Source organism: Lepidochelys kempii, chromosome 8, assembly GCF_965140265.1.
Source record: "Lepidochelys kempii isolate rLepKem1 chromosome 8, rLepKem1.hap2, whole genome shotgun sequence".
Taxonomy (NCBI): domain Eukaryota; kingdom Metazoa; phylum Chordata; order Testudines; family Cheloniidae; genus Lepidochelys; species Lepidochelys kempii.
In genome coordinates, this window is record NC_133263.1 from 88684334 (window position 1) to 88702314 (window position 17981).

The 17981-nt window shown below is 38.0% G+C and overlaps 1 protein-coding gene across 1 annotated transcript in view; it reads left to right on the forward strand.

Moving 5' to 3' along the window:
• Positions 1-17981, forward strand: part of SLC35D1 (solute carrier family 35 member D1) — a 30996-nt gene that overhangs the window by 5356 nt on the left and 7659 nt on the right. Inside the window, exons 6-11 of the mRNA XM_073357406.1 lie at positions 362-430; positions 1768-1870; positions 4133-4225; positions 12828-12895; positions 13871-13949; positions 16298-16380. Coding sequence (XP_073213507.1) covers positions 362-430; positions 1768-1870; positions 4133-4225; positions 12828-12895; positions 13871-13949; positions 16298-16380 — 495 coding nt within the window. The remainder of the gene's footprint in view (positions 1-361; positions 431-1767; positions 1871-4132; positions 4226-12827; positions 12896-13870; positions 13950-16297; positions 16381-17981) is intronic.

Genomic DNA, 17981 nt, shown 5'->3' on the forward strand with positions numbered 1-17981 from the left:
TTTTCCCCCTCATCCTCCCTTGAATGTCACCTATTCACAGGCTAGTCAGTGTTAGTGGCCAGTCACCACAGCATTATGGCATTTTTCTGTGATAATAGCTCACAAATGGATGTCTTTAACTATAGTTGGCTCAGATAGCACTTACTGAAGTGTTACACTCCATCAGTCCTAATTAAAAAATCATAAGTATTCTGCTCTTCCAGAATTTCTCATCTTTGCTCTTTATATGTTGATTCCACACCAGGAAGTCTGAAGTGTGACCAGAGCAAACGTTTTCCCCTTAATACTAGAAACAGCACTGCAATGTCAAAATTGAACTCTGCTTATGCGTGTTAGTAAGGTTCTTGTATCTTTTTTTCAGGAAGAAATTTTCTTGGGGCATTCAAATGACAGTGTTTGCAATGATAATTGGTGCATTTGTAGCTGCTAGGTAAGACTTCAAGCTTTTATCCCTTCCACTTTATATTACACAGCTTTTTACAGTTTATATTATTTGTCTTTTTAAATGGCTTGTACAGAGTATGTTGGTTAGTTTACAAAGTTAATTAGAATTCATAAACTATAATAATTTAAAGGTAGCACTTAAATGACAAAATCCTGCCTGCATGCTCTGCGATAGATAGACCAGTTAGAAAATTCTAAACTTAAAAGCATAACTTGTCCTTGTTCAGCCTTCATTTTTTTCCACTGTCTGGCCTTCATGTAGATAATGGTAGAATGGGGGTGAGGCCTGGTCTGCACTCGAAGTTCTGCTGTTTTGGTTAGGGGTATGAGTTATAAAATAAGTTTTTTATTATTTTTACTTATAATTATACCAGTAAAAGCCCTGGTGTGGATGCAGTTATATTGGTATTAAGCAAAAAGTAAAGGAGTACTTATGGCACCTTAGAGACTAACCAATTTGAGCATAAGCTTTCGTGAGCTACAGCTCACTTCATCGGATGCATCAAATAAATGCATCCGAAAGCTTATGCTCAAATAAATTGGTTAGTCTCTAAGGTGCCACAAGTACTCCTTTTCTTTTTGTGAATACAGACTGACACGGCTGCTACTCTGAAACCTGTCATTGGTATTAAGGTGCCTTTTACCAATATAACTTATTCCCCTTCTACTAGGTAAATAAAGTATACTGGTACAAGCACCTTTATATCAGTATAACTGAAAAAGTGAAAGCGATACAATTTTCTGGTGTAAACAAGGCTTAAATCATCATGTCAAAGCTTGATTTTAAAATATTTTATAATCCTTTTAAATGGAAGTTGCTGAAGTTATGCAAAACATTGAATTTCATTGTCAGGGGAAGGTGAGTGGAAAAACTCACTCGTTCACCTGTGAGAAGAGTAGACGACTAGTTAATGGCCTAATATTTGTATGTTTTCATTTATATATAAAAAAAAAAAGTCCAGAACTAGAGAAAATGGCTTGCAGTCCCAGACTAAAGCTCCCATCCTCAAACACTTATGCATGTGCTGGACTTTACTATCAGGAATAGTTCCACTGATTTCAGGGGTACTGCTAATGCTAGTAAAGTTAAGCATTTGTGGCGTTTATGGGATCAGGACCTTAGTTTGTACAATTAGTAGTACTGAATGCAGCATTTATTATATTGAGTCCTCGCTCAGTGCCTCAAATACAGAGGCTAGCCTGCCAGGTAAGCTCACGGGGAAACGCCTTTTCTACATGGAACTTATCAGACAAAATATAACATGGAGGAGTTTTATAAATGTTACACTCTGAGAGATTTAAAATCTTAATTTCCCCCTCCAGTTCTGACTTGGCATTTGATCTAGAAGGATATATTTTTATCCTGATTAACGATGTCTTGACAGCTGCAAATGGTGCATATGTAAAACAAAAACTGGATTCGAAGGTAGGATGACTTCAATTTTCACTTTAAGAATGACATTATTGTGTTGCAAAGTAACAGCTAACCTACAACACTGCGACCTTTAAAAATTTGAACATTATGGGTAAATGAATAGAAAGCTAATTGTTGGAGACTGAAAATGTGAGCGTATTCTGCAGCTGGTAATATGATGCTTTGATGAGCTGTTCATTTCCCCGAGTATTGAGCTCTGTCACTGAACTCAGCACATCTTGTCACTATTATTTAAAGTAGAACTTTTGTTGCTCCTTATTCTTGTTTGTCCTGAACAATATTCTTCTGGATCTTAACTTGACGCTTCTGTATTTGAAAATAAAACAGTTGCATGTATTTTGAAATAAGCTGTAAATCCAGTTTTATCAAACTGTAAGCATAACCAGTTCACTGTTGTTGGAGCTATATTTATTTGTATCTGCGTGAAATAATAATTTGGCTATTTAACTGCAAAGTCAGGGTTGTTTAAAAGAATTAAAAACCTGGTTCTTCATTAGACAGTGAACTGACCACATCTTCCCTCCCACTGCTTTCAAAGACAGGGAGAGCTGATATGTCACCCTATTCTACCCTTTTTTCTGCAGCCGGACCTGGACATGAACTTCTGTCCTTATTGTTGCAACTATGTAGTTTTTTAACACTGGGTCTGAGGGATGCTCTGTAGTGTACTTTTGGGGCAATTGGGAGTCCCTGTTCATCTCCTTTGAACGTAAATGTGCTGTATTCAGTTAGGGTCTCAGCAGTATTGCTAAGTTCCTAGTAGTTCAACATCTGAGAAAGAGAAACTGATTGTTTAGGCTACCCTGAAAGTACAAGAATGAGCTTATCAGATGTTCACAACATACCGTGTGAGGGCTAAGTGTAACTTTTAATTACAAGGTGGAGGATAAACCTTTACATTGCTAGTGAACTCCATTTCTATTAATCTAGCCAGGAAGATACAAGTACAAGCCACTGTAAATAATTTTTGGAGCATCTGTTGCCTGTGTTATGAAGCATTTTCTTGATTATATTTATTGTGAATGTTGAGTCTGGTGCTTAAAATGCTTTTCTTAATCTTCTTCTCCTTTAGTTTCCTGTGGTGAAGTTACATGTTTTTGTGTAGCATAGAATCATATTTTGACCATAGGATAAGGCAGCTTGTGTATGTATAAGGTGGCTTATGTCACCAGTCTGCTGCTATGGAAAATGGCAAAATTTTGAGCTAGGTATGCTATAGGTGTATCTGTTCTTCTGTGGGCTGTCATAGACCATTTTAGCATTATAAACGTATCCTGCAATCTTGAAGTGCTCCAGGGCATAGCTGCAATCTGTTCGACAGTGAAGACACTTCCATTTGATTAATGATAACTATTAACCAGGTTTCCAAGCCTGCTGTATGGAAGTCAAACTAAGTAAAAGTATTGCCTAATAAACTGTAAGGGAGAATTTTACAAGTCTGATAAATAGTTTTCCATCAAGCCTGCTGGAGGTACACTCCTCTTTCTGTCTGTATTGGGAGTTGGTCTGTATATGAGATACCGCATGTCAAAACACAACTCCCCCGACAATGCACCTTGCCTCCTCTCAGAAAATTATTACTGAATGCTTTGGCTGCTGGTGTAAACAGGGCCAAACCATAATGATGCAGAAAACTCAAACAGAATGAAGGCTCAGTCATGATTCCTGCTTCAGGTGTCCAAAAGAGACAAATGGGCAAGTTAATATCTTTTATTGGACCAACTTCTGTTGGGGAGAGAGACAGCGTTTTGAGCTACACAGAGCTCTTCTTTGGGTCCAACACAGTTTGGCTCTGTCTACATCAGTGATTGGTTGGTGGGCCCATGGAGGTCATTTACTTAGAGAGTGTCCAGGCACTGTGCCTGTTCTGATGAACACCTGGCCTCTCTGTCTTGTCTTTTTGTCTTCTCTGTGAATTCCAAACCAATTTGCTTTCTCTACCTGAAATGAAACATGGCTGTGTCCCTGAGTTTTTCAGACCCAAATATTGATGGTTGTTAATATTTCAGCAATGCCTTTATGGGTCTCTGAAAGAACATCCAAGCACAGAATTTGCCCAGTTGTTCTAAAAGTGTCATACACAAGACAGATTTATTTCATAATATTTAAAATGTCCATGTTTCCCTTCTAACTATGCAGGAATACCACATTCATTTCACTGATGAGACCTGGTTTTGTGTAGCTTTATGTATAAGGTTTTATGTCTCTGTTTGGTGGAGCCAACCTAAATACCCAACTATTTCCTGTTCCTAGGAGCTGGGAAAGTATGGTCTGCTTTATTACAATGCACTGTTTATGATTCTTCCCACCTTGGCCATTGCCTATTTCACAGGAGATGCGCAAAAGGTAGGACTCTTGTTCCAAATTGCAAGCCTTTAGTTGTACAGTAAACATTTTCTGTCATATATGCTTCTGTATTGCTAGAGAAAATGGTTTTTTTCCTATTCATCATAACTCAAATGTGAATGCAGAATGACTTTGTTTTTCTGTAACTTATCAACTTGTTTTTTTATACAGTATTTGTCATTTATATGTAAATGTGAAACTATACTATATGTAAGGGATCATTTTTGGAGGGAGGACTGAAGAAACCACAGAAGTTCCCTATAAAATTAAGTATAAATAGTTAAGAGAATTAGTGACTGTTGATATGAGACACCTTATTTCCGATGAAATCCATGGAATGGCTTTATACTGATCTTCATAAGAACTAAGCAATTCCTTTTTCCTAAAGAGGAATGAAATAATTAAAACCAAGTACTAGGAAGATATGAAGACTTCAGAGTAGTTTATTCCTGACTGGCTTGTACTAGAAAGATGAAACACTGCAGACTTCTTGGATTTTTTTCTTTTGATTTGTAGAGGTAGTTGGCTTATTTATGGTGGATTTTGAACACAGTAAATATTAATATTTACCAATATTAACTCACCAGTATATTACCTGACTTCCCACAGATCAATGTGTTTAACATCTGTATGCAAATTTAGAACTTGAATGTAAGTAAGTGTGCTTAATTTGTTCTTCTAGCACTGACAAAAGCACTGATCTTGAACACCACTTAGTAAAATAAATTGGTATATCTTCCCCCCTCCAAGAGATACTACTTGAGGCTTTCAACCGTAGCTTATACTAAAAAGTGAAATGGTGAAGCAGGTAAATATCAGGGGTGGGGGATATCCTTTACCCATATAAATTCCTTCTGTGTGAATGATAATGCCAATTAATATTAATGGCAGTTAGATGAGTAAATCTCTTACATATCAGTAGAGAAAACAGATAATCATATAAAGGAGTTACTAGCACTGTTCCTTTAATAAAATCACAATCCATGTACACTTACCATAAACTATTTTGTGATGTTTGTGATGCTGCATAGACATTTCAGTAGGGAAGTCTTGTGATCTAAAGCGATATCTACTCCTCGGAATATCTTTTTTCCTGTTTAATTTATTAAAGCTGGCAATGGCTTTGATCATGAGTATATGATTAGCTGTGAGAACTGGATGTGAACAGAAAGTATTTCAGAGTGTCAGTTTGTCCTTCCTCCTCACCCCACTCCTCTTTGCGATACGCCAAAGGCAGCTCAGCTGGAATATATTTGAGGGAAATATACTCCTTTATAAATCAGAGCAAACCAATGAGGAGTTGAATGTCGGCTTTGTGCTACTCTGTAGAGTCTGTGTATTCACAGTATGTGTAGAAACCTCCTCTTCCCCAATTTTTTGAGTAAACATTCTTTTGCTCTCTGGAAAAGGTCTTGGCAATGAAGGTGATCAAAGACTCATTCCGCTTAACTTAGTCCCAGAAAATTCAGCGTCCAGAGGATTATGAAACTTTATTTAATAAATGTGTGTATTTTATTTCATTGTTTTTTTCTAAAGCATATCTTTGTACTAAATTTATTTTTGCATTCTCTGCTAATCCAAAAAATGCATTAATAAAGCAATAATAAAAAGTATAGCCACAGGGGGAAGAGTGGCTGGCTGTTATGTAAAGAGGCTCAAAACCTGGATTTTTGTGGAGCGTTAACTGTCAGACAAAAAGATTTCAGATCCATAGGAAAATGTTTGTAATAAAAGCTGATAACATTTTCCCATTATTAAAGCATGTCAATGATTTGTCATGGTTATACGTAGTGTTTTCATTAATTCATGTCAAAGGTATTGACATCTTGTTGAGTTCCCAGTTACACAGCAGGCAGAAATGGCTATGTGCTGAGAGCAAGCAAAATTTACATCTAAATAATTCATGGCAATGAAGTGAATAAACCTCAATGAAGCCGGTAGGTGTAAGTTTCTTTAACTGGTCAGTCACCTGGCTTTTTTTTCTGTCTATTTCAAGTACATACATGGCCCCCATCATCATTAGTCTCGAGCACCTCACAATCTTTCATGTGTGTGTTCTCACACCTCTGTGAAATACTGCTATAGTATATAATACTATTATCCCCATTTTACAGATGGGAATTGAGGTTCAGTTTCCAAGTGACTTGTGCGAGGTCACACAGGAAGTATGTGGTGGATCAGGGATTGAACCCAGGTATCCCAAGTTCTTGACTAGGATACTAACCACTGGCCCATCCTTCCTCTCTAAAATACTTCAAAGGGGACATTATTTGGTAATTGGGAAATATACCCAGCCAAAGACCCTTCTAATACCATACAGGTGGGGGGTGGAGGAGAGAGAGAGAACCTGTATTTTCTCCAGTACTCACTGGGGTGTGGGTGCATATTTATATTTAAAAAATAAATAAATAATGCTGCTGGTGTGCTTGGCATGGAGGCCGGTTACTTTAAATTGGGAATGTTAGTTTTCAGGCATCTAACATGACTATTGCTAGATGCCTGAAGTCATCTGGCCAGTTGTGCTGTTGTCTGTCATCCAGAGAAATACTGATCAATATCTAGGATCTTCGATTGTGGGATGGCTTTTAAGCATTAGTGTAGTGTTTAATGCTAACCTCTACTGGATGTTAATATTTGTTGTTGTATGTGTACAGCTATATGTCTGTAGACATTTTTTTTAATTATAGATGCTTTCCACCTCAAACCTACTGTTAAGTTACAAAATACAAAGGGTGTGTGTATGGATAGGATAACTTTGAAATGGAATATCTGTAGTTGGCCTTAGATCTGTTTACAAAGAAAATGAGATTCTAGAGAGGTTGTGTCAGCAGGGACATGTAAGACAAACCCCGAGAGAGATTCTGCTCTTCTCAGAATAACTTACATCAGAGGTTGTACACTCAGTACTATTTCCCTCAACTAGGCAGAAAACAGACTAGAACTAAATTGAGCTTTGGTGATTGTCAAAGCTATGCTTCCATGACAAAGTATTAATGGAGAAGTCTGTCATCAGATGGCTACGTAATAGAAATCAGGACATGTACTAATGTAAGAGTTCTGCTTGAACAAAAACTCAGAACAGTATAGTTAAGATAGGCAAAGAAAGCAAGAGACTCTTCCCCATCCTAGGGCTTGTCCTTACTACTGGGGAGATGAACGTCGCTGCAATTGATACAGCGGGTGTCGATTTAGCCGGTCTAGACCGGCTAAAAAACTATCACAGAGCGCTCTCCGGTCAACTCCAGTACTCCAGCTCCCCAAGAAGAGTAAGGTAAGTTGACTGGAGAGCGTCTCCTGTAGATGCAGTGTAGTGAAGACACCAGGATAAGTTGACCTACGGTACGTTGACTCCAGTTACGTTATTCACATAGCTGGAGTAGCATAACTTAGGTTGATTTACCCCTGTAGTGAAGACAAGCCCCTAGTTACAACTAAGCAACATTAAGCAGCCTTGTAGATAAACTCAAAGGACATAAAGCCAAACCCATTAATAATGCACTGCTAAATGTTCTGTGAAGTTTAGTTCATTGTCACATTAACTCTAGCAACATATTATCTCCTAATATCGTGGGACCTTCAGTCATACATAGAGGATAAGCAATAAGATGCAGTTCCTGTTCACTCCAAGGAAAACATCTCTGAACTGTTACAGCTGTGTGACTGTTAGCAACATTTAAATCTCCTTCCTGTATTATAGTAATCTTCCCTTTGAATGAATAGGGTTCCTTAATCAGCTGGACTGATTGCTGTTGGAATGACATGAGGCATACTCTCGACAGCCTACTCTTGATGCACTCTCTGCAGCAGGGATACTCAACCTCAGTGGTTCAGGAGCCAAATTAGCAATCAGCATTGCCAAAAGAGCCATAGTAGTGTGAATTCATTGCTTCATTCACAATACTACTATATTATATTTAGTTATATAATTTTCTCACAGCAAAATAAGTTCATAACTTAGTGGAAGTTGAAAACTTCATTAGTTAATAACATAGTAAAAGCATCCTGATTGGTTAATAACTTTGATTAATAATTAAACCAGTGTTTTAATACCACGTGCTGCAAAGAGCCTTAGGAGACTCTTTGTGGCTTGTGAGCCTCGTTCTGAGTATCGCTGCTCTACAGTGCAATATTCGCCTACTGGCTCAGGAAGTGAAGTACGAGGAATTATTTCCTTTTCACTTCCCTCCCATGTTCCTCCCCTGTCGCCCCCCAGGCACTCCTGTCTTTCTCGCTCCTCCAACTTCCTGTTGATCCCACTGTTGGTTGTTTAGTAGTCTCTGTCCGTTTCACTAAGGTATCTTCTGCTTTTTTTTCATGGATCAGCATTGGCCAAATGTTTGAAGGTGGCACAAGTATTAATGCAATTAAAAACAACAAACAAAGGGTCTCATATTAAGTTAAACTCTGTGCTTCTTGGATTTTTCTGTAAACTATTATTCACAGCATCTTTCATTACAAAGTATGGAACAAAGGCACCAAATAGCGCACCACTACTTCTAATATGACAACATCATAGTTTACTATGTTTATAGTTTATTAACCTCTCCACTTTTATTGTAGAACACAATGAAACTATATTTTTTGTCTTTAGTATTTTCTACCTTGCCATGGTGGCCATATGAAACAAATAGATTTATGTGGCATTAGTGTATTGTTTGGTTTGAAAGGACATTTATTGGTAAATGTCAATTTCAGTGTACACATACAAACTGATGAAAAATACTTCCATTGATGAGCACTGAAATTTAGATAGGCAAAGTAAGAAAAATATTGCTTGAGAATTTTTAGAGTTTGAATTAAGGATATTTTACTTTATATTTTGAAATGACGACACTTTATGTTTTAATGTTTATAAAGCTTTAACTTTTTGAGTCTGCGTCTACTGTCATCAAATAATTGTCGCACCCATAATTTCCCACAGTTGTGAAAATTTAAATAGATGAAAATAGGAAAAAAATGCTTAACACATAATTTTCAGCAACTCTGAAAATTTAAATGATAAAAAAGCTTAAAAGAAACATTATTATCCATAGAAATTAGTTTAAAAAAATCTAATTCTGCCAAGCCTAATTGTGTAGCATAGGTATTTTTAAAAGCATGTATGTATTTATAATCTGTCACACATACACTTGGAGTGTTTGTGTGTGTTCATAGATGTAGGTTTCAGAGTAACAGCCGTGTTAGTCTGTATTCGCAAAAAGAAAAGGAGTACTTGTGGCACCTTAGAGACTAACCAATTTATTTGAGCATGAGCTTTCATGAGCTCATGCTCAAATAAATTGGTTAGTCTCTAAGGTGCCACAAGTACTCCTTTTCTTTTTTCATAGATGTAGTATACGTGTTACTCTAATCTTCAGGTATAAAATGGAATAGACATTTATACCAACTGAGAGACAAATAACTCATTCTCAAAGCCATTCATAATACAACAACTGGGGTTTGAACAGCCACTTGGCAACATCTGCTGTGGGTTGGCATTAGTAACTGTTTGCCTGTTCTAAATGTAAATCATTTAGAAATTGATGGACCTCAACTCCCAATAGCAGTATTAGCAACTGCATTTGAATAATAAGTTGTTACTCTCTTGGGGTATGTCTACGCTGCAGTTAAACACTCGTGACTGACCTGTATCAGCTGACTTTGGCTCACTGTGTGGCTTTGTAGCTGTAAAATTGCTGTGTAGATGCTCGGGCTGGAGTCCCCATGAGGGGGAGCATAAATGTCTACACAGCTATTTTTAGCCCATGAGCCTAAGTCAGTTGACCTGGGCCAACCACAGCCCTGCTATGGATCTTTTATTACAGGGTAGCGGTACCTTTGACACCAGTAAAGAAGTGTAACTTTGTTAATTTTTACAAGAACTTTCTCAAACTGTGGGTCGGGACCCCGAAGTTGGTCATGACCCCATTTTAATGCGGTCACCAGGGCTGGCTTAGACTTGCTGGGACCAAAGCCGAAGCCCGAACCCCACCGCCCAAGGTCTTCAGCCCTGGGCATCGGGGTTCAGGTTACAGGCCCCCTGCGTGGGATTGAAGCCCTTGGGCTTTGGCTTTGGTCCACCCTATGTGGGGGTGGTGGAGCTCGGGCTTTGTCTCCCCCCACCCCAAGGGTGGGGGATGGGGCTCAGGCTTCGGTCCCCCCTCTTACGGTCGTGTAGTAATTTTTGTTGTCAGAAGGGGGTCGTGGTGCAATGATGTTTGAGAACCCCTGTTCTAAAACAGCATTCAAAATGCTGTCTCTGTTAGTTTATAAAATCACACACTTTAAAATTACCTTCATATGTGTTAGATTTTAATATCCAAGGTGATGGGATCTGTAGTTGAGCTGCTCTTCTGGCTTCAGAATCCCTGATCTACTTTGCAAAGAACTTTGACACAGCTGGAGAACTAAAAGGCTATCCTAAAACACAATACTGTGGAACAATTAATTGTGTATGAAGCTTTGTATCATAAAAAAAATTCACTCGCGATTCTCTAAACTGCGATCTTGTTTTACCACAGATTTTGCCTTTTTTTAAAATTATTTTTATTTAAACAGGTTTTGTTAAACACCTTGAATTAAACTGGTACCACTTGTAATATAAACAAGCCAACAGGCGCTTAACGCCGTCAATGCTAGACTTGTTTTTTTTTTTTTAATCTCTATTGCTCACGTTGGTGGAGCTGCATCTCTGGTAGCAGTCGTTTCTAAACTGCACACTAACCCCACTTTCGCTATTTCACAAACATCCCCCACTTTCACTGTTTATGCTGAATATTGCTGTAAATGGATGACAGAAGCAAACTACATGTCAGCAATTGCTTCTCGAGAAGCTAAGGCTGAATACTACTGCCTGCCTCCTTTTCCTGTGTAGACTCATTGGGGAGGGAAAAGAGAAGAGTGTGAGTCCACCAGCATCTATCCTCTGCTAGTATCTTGAATGCTTCACAAATCTGGCATAGAGATATCAAGTACAAATTATGCCAAACCAACCTAATTTCCTCCTTTGGCAGGATTACTGGCCTAGTGGATAGGGAGGAAGCTATAGCTGTGATATCTTGATTTTAGTAAGGCTTTTAACACAGTCCCACATGACATTCTCAAAACAAAGTAGGGAAATAAGGCCTAGATTAATTTACTGTAGGGTGCATGCACAATAGGTTGAAAACCCATGCTTATAGAGTAGTTATAAATGGTTCAATGTGACACCCTGGAGTTTATCTAGTGGAGTCTCATAGGGGACAGTCCAAGGTCTGGTGCTGTCCGTTTTCATTAATGACTTGGATAATGGAGTAGAGAGTGTGCTTAATGAAATTTGCAGATGGCACCAAACTGGGAGGGCTTGTCGGCACTTTGGAGGACAGGATTAGAATTCATAATCTTGACAAATTGGAGAATTGGTCTGAATTCAACAAGATGAAATTAAGTGAAGATAAGTGCAAAGCACTTCACTAAGGAAGGAAAAATGAAACAAACATCTGCAAAACGGGGAATAACTGACTAGGTGATAGTGCTGCTGAAAAGGATTTGGGGGTTATAGTGGATCACAAATTGAGAGTCAATGTTGTGAAGCAGCTGCAAAAAAAGGCTGCTATTCTGGAGCATATTAACAGGTATGTCATATGTAAGACCTGGGACGTAACTGTCCCGTTCTCGTTGGCAGTGGTGAGGCCTCAGCTGGACTACAATGTCCAGTTCTGGGCACCACACTTTAGGAAAGATGTGCACAAATTGGAGAGTCCAGAGGAGAGCAATAAGAAAATAAAAGATTTAGAAAACCTGACCTGTGAGGAAAAATGAAAAAAAATAGACATATTTAGTCTTGATAAAAGGCATCCCAGGGATCGGGGATCTGATAAGTCTTCAAATATGTTACGCTCTGCTATAAAGAAGACCAATCAATTGTCACCTTTTGTCCTATTTTCAGTGGACATGAGATTTGGCTTAATCTGCAGCAAGGGAGATTTCGGTTAGATAAGAAATACTTTCTAACTATATAGGTAGGTTAACTCTTGAATAGGCTTTCAAGGAAGTTTGTTCAATCAGCATCATTGGAGGTTTTTAAAAACACCTTTCAGGGATGGTCTAAAAGAGACAAGGTGGGTGAGGTAATCTCTTTTACTGGACCAACTTCTGTTGGTGAGAGAGACAAGCTGGTGAATTTACACAGAGCTCCTCTTCAGGTCTGGGCTGACTGACCTGAAGAAGAACTCTGTGTAAGCTCGACAGCTTTTCTTTCAACATTAGAACTTGGTCCAGTAAAAAAGATATTACCTCACCCATCTTGTGTGCCTAATATCCTGTGACCAACACAGCTACAACTACACTGCATACAGGAATGGTCTAAATTTACTTGGTCCTGCCACAGTGCAGAGGGATGGACTCGGTGACCTCTCAAGGTCCCTTTTTAGCCTTACGTTCCTCCTGTGATTCTAGAATCTGGATTCAGACTAAGCCGCTGTACTCAGAAGGCTGTAATAGCATTGGTGAATGACCTCCTTATGGCCATGATCCTTTAGTGCTCATTTCTGGCTTTCACATTAACTGCGGCAAAACGTTAAAGGATTAAAGTCTACTTTAGAACATTATTTTTCATTTTTAAGATTGGATTTGTTTGTTTCAGGCAATGGAATATAAAGGCTGGGGAGATACACTCTTCGTTATACAGTTTACACTTTCATGTGTAATGGGGTAAGGATTTACTTCAACTTTAGTGGTGTTTCCTCCGAGTAGTAGTCTCTCTACTATATCCCCACCAATAGATACTAAGGAAGTGCCTTACTCTGTGGGCCTGCTATGTAGTCAGTATGCACATAAAACTCCCATTAATGTTAATTGTGGGGAGAATAACCTTTGCAGAGAAGTACTACTGTTGATAAAGTTCTAATTAGTAGAAAGTCCAATTTCAGTGGTAGCACAAAACAGTTTGGAGAGAGATTATTGCTTAAAAGGCTGTCTCATGAGTTAGAAATTCAGATGCTACTGTGTATTCTGATTTTTTTGGAGAGACTGCATACTAATGTTTTTTATTTTCTGAAATCTAGCTGTTTTTATTAGCAATGGCATATTTTACTATTTCCTTTTACTTAAACTAGTAGAGTCGTACCAACTCTCACTTTGCTAATCTACAAACTTGATTCCACGAACGCCAGTGGTCTTTGCCCGCTTCTTAGTAAGAATTAAACAATAGAGTGTGGTAACGAAGTCATTACTAAGATTTCATTACTATTTAAAAATTTTAGTTTGTGACACTTACAAACATAACTTCTTATAAATAAAACTAAATTACGTGTGTCAAACTAAACTACTTGTAGAATTTGTGCTGTAGTTTACTTAGGTTTTCTGGTCTATTTGCTCACTCACTAATTTCCTAAATTTAGTGATCATAAAAGGGTTGCCCTGTTAATGCGAGTTAGTAAGGTCCTCCTGTACAATACAGTATAGTGTACATGATGGTGTGGGGACGCTATTGCTGTGTATTTTGACAGATAACATTACTCCATAGTGAGTTATACAAGTCTCTCCAAACAAGGAGTTCTGGAAACTCTGTAGTATGGCATATAATTAAGAGCAGGGAGTGAGATGGCATGTTAGTATAATAAATGCACCCTCAAATGATGAAAAGCTGAATGTTGTGTGTGTGTTTTTGTTTTTTTCCTGCTGCAGGTTTATTTTGATGTACTCCACAGTTCTTTGCACTCAGTATAATTCTGCTCTTACAACTACAATAGTTGGCTGTATTAAGGTAAATTGCATAAATCTCTTAAATATTTGTCAGGTTTATTAAGTTTCCATTTTCTGTGATACAACAGTACCTGTATGATGCTTACAAAAGCAGCATAAATGTTTATATTCCAAGGTTTTTGTATGAGTGGAAGGGGTACTGAGAGCTAAGTAGGGATTTTTAGTAATTTGGAGAATAAAATTAGTCAAACCAAGAACAGTGAACCAAATCTTCATGATTGTCTCTCTTAATGCCAATTCAAGGGTGTGACCTCCCATTTACTCACCTGTGGTTCTTACTATGTGTTGTGGGGTACCATAACTAAACCCTAGCAAAATATTCACACTTATGAATTATGAATAACATATTAATAAAAGAAAGGAAAGAAAGAAACTGGTGAGCTATAACCAGTGGCTATTTCAGTTGCAATCTCTTCTGTATGTCTCTATTATGGAGAGATTACACCATCGAGAATGAGTCTGGGCTCCTGGGGATGTTGTTCCCTAGATAAATTAAGATCAAAGTGTATTATTCTGAAATTCAGTAGTGAGTTCTATCTTAGTGGAGCACAGATTACTATCATAGTTTGTACCTGGGTAAAGGAATATCATTTAAGGGTTGGTGAATCCTGTTTAGTTATCATTCCTAACCTAAACAATTTACAGATGGGCAGAGGAAAGCAGTCTCAGCTAAGTCCTATGAATCTGGAGAAAATATTTAACTTGTTTACTTAAAAGAAGCCATTCAAAAATTACTAATTACTAATTACTAAATTATTAAAATTACTAATTTAAAATAGTAATGTTTCTTAATGCTCCAAATCACTTTAAGGAGAGGTTTTGAGGCTGGCAATTTAATGAAAATTAAGCATAGGAATTATAGAAATTTAGGACTGGAAGGGACCTTAATGGGTCATCTAGCCCAGTCCCCTGCACTGAGGCAGGACTAAGGTGTTATCTGCACCATTGCTGACAGGTGTTTGTCTAACATGTTCTTAAAAACCTCCAATGATGGAGATTCCACAACCTTTCCAGGCAATTTATTCCAGTAGAATTTATATTCTACCCTGACAGTTAGTAAGTTTTTCCTAATATCTAACTTGAGTCTACCTTACTGCAATTTAAGCCCATTACTTCTTTTCCTGTCCTCAGTGGTTAAGAAAAACAATTTATCACCCTCCTCTTTATAACAACCTTTTACATACACCTCTATCCCGATATAATGCAACCTGATATAACGTGGGTTTGCATAGAACGCGGTAAAGCTCTGACACGCTGCTCTGAGCAGAGCATTAAGGGGGCCCGGCCAGTGCCGAGGGGTTGGATAAGGGGCAGAGGGTCTCGGGGCGGTCCTGAAATTAGTTAACTCTTCTATTGCTTTGTGAGCCACAATAGAATCCAGCTCACCCTTCTAGTGTCTTGGCTCGGCATGGTTAAGGGGTTAGAGGATAGACAAGGAATACATAGAGAGAAAAGATACAGAGGCTTTTATGTGATATCCCCTTCCAGAGCAGAACTTCCCTTTAGGGCTGACGAACTCCAAGAGCTCTCCCATGTCTGTATAGGCTCCTTTCCATTCATTGATACGAGTTCTCAATAGTGATCTGTAGCTGCCAGCATTGTATATGGATCTCTGCTCTGGGTAAATGCTTGAATATCTTTTTCCTCATGCATTGGTACTAAGCGCTTGTAGAGCCCTACTGTAGAAACCCTGTGGAAGGTTGTGTGGTTGAAAGCTGAGGATATTGAACTTTGGCATGACTGGAGATCTAAATGAAGTCTTTAACAAAACCAGTGATGCCTGAGGGGAAATGGGAAACCAATAAAAACATATCTGAACTAAAAAACTGCTGTTGAAGCTGTTAGGCCTAGAATTAGGACTGCTAGCAGTATGTGTAGTTTTGGAAATGCATAACTTTTTAAGGGTAAGGATTTTTGTACATGTCAGCATCTGCCTACTTTCAGATAAGGAAGAGAGGTAGAGCAAGAGAACAACTGGCTTTCTGAAGAATTAGTGCTCTGGGTACTTTGTTGTAAGGTTGTCTAGCAGAAGTGTTCTTTCCCCTATATTGCAGCCTTTGTTTTGCAGGGTGGGGGAAAACATTTCTGGGGCTACTAGGGCAATATGAAGGAAAAACAGCAAGACAAGAAAAAAAAATTAAGGCCTGAATATTTTAATATTTTCGGTAGCCCTGATATGGTAACTTTCAAGTCAGTATTATAAATACAAATGTCAGTATCTTTCACACAGTTATCTCTTCTGACACTCTTCTGTTTGTTTCAGCATCCTGTTTATGCAAGTGGAATATACATAAACAGCTCTTTTAAAAATTCTAAGCAAAATGTGTAAATCTTCTTTTTTCTTTCCAGAATATATTAATAACCTATATTGGAATGTTTTTTGGAGGAGACTATATTTTCACGTGGACAAACTTCATTGGGTTAAATATCAGGTAAGAAAACTGAAAACTGTGTAACACTCTTCAAAATAACTTTGTAAATTGAGCAACTTGCTATTGAATTACTAAAAGAAGTATTGGACCATCCAAATAGGATCACTTTCCAAAGTACAACTGCACTTTGTTGAAGTCTGGTGGGAGGAACCCACTACAGAGCTATTAGGTAGGAAGTGTTAAGTGTTGATCCTGAAAACAGTTATGAATGTGAGTGGTCCCATTAATATCAAGGGATTTATGTGCATAAAATTAAGTTTCAGAGTAACAGCTGTGTTAGTCTGTATTCGCAAAAAGAAAAGGAGTACTTGTGGCACCTTAGAGACTAACCAATTTATTTGAGCATAAGCTTTCGTGAGCTACAGCTCACTTCATCGGATGCATACTGCTTGCAGGATCGTGCTCTTGTCATAGCTTTTAGTTAAGATTTTTTTTTTTGTATCGCCAGCATAATGTTCCGTCGTTTTTGGTAACAGATTTGTTTGGAGGTAAAGGAAGAGGAAAATGTGGGATTCTAAGTGGATAAAACCTTTCATAGAAGCGGGTGTGTGTATTCAGTATGACTACTATGGGTGTATCTTTTATAAAATAAGCATAAGTAATTGGACTACTTGGTTCATTGATCATCATCTGCTACAGCAAACCCTATGTCACTGTGTAGAGTTCATGTGTTGAGACAACATAAGGGAAAATAACTTAACAAACTTAATTTAAAAAAACAAAACCCAGAGACTTACCTTTTCAACTGATAAATACCTAAAACAAACAACCCCTTCCCCCCGATCCCCAATTCTTCTAACTTCAATGCTTATCTTCAAAAGCCATTGAAAAAAGCAACATATACCCCTCTGGTTCTCTTTTTAAAACATTCAGAAATGCATCTGCACCCAGTAAGAATGCACTGCTCATTCTAGGCAGCATCAGGGGTTGTTTGGTATTCAGTGCACATAAACTGAAAGTTGATACAATCCTGACCTACATTTGACTGACCTAAAAGGCATCCATGTGGGGTTTTTTGGGGTTTTTAAGTGGGTTTTTTTTAATGCTCTGGCTGAATATTTACAGCTCAAATTATATAAAGTCTCCAGATAGTACCACTGGTTTCATTACTGTTTTAAGGTGGAGAGGTTGTGCTGCTAAAATATGCCTGTAAATTTGGACCATTCTCTCTTTCTACCTCTTAAATTTTAAATTTTTAACTAAAGGTAGTAAGAGACAATGAAGTTACTTAAGCTTTTTAATGCACTTGGGTATACAGTATTTTATGGTCTGACACAGGTCGAGGGGTACCCTAAATGAATAAAATGACCTCAAAAGAAACTCTGTTTTTAGTTCTGCAAAGAACACACATACTCCTTTTTCGCTTATATTCTTCTGAATGGTAACTTCACAACACTGAAGCATGTGAAAATAAAATTAAGGTCTCTAGATATTTAGTGGTTGAAGAAAATGGGTTATAAATCAGATTGAACACAATGTGAACCATATGGAGAGGAGAGGACTGATTTCAAGGGGGGCAGGGGGAGAATCAGTCAAGTGTCAGCCATAAATCAAATTTATGGCTGACACTTCATCACCTTGCTCAGACTCCTATTTTACCA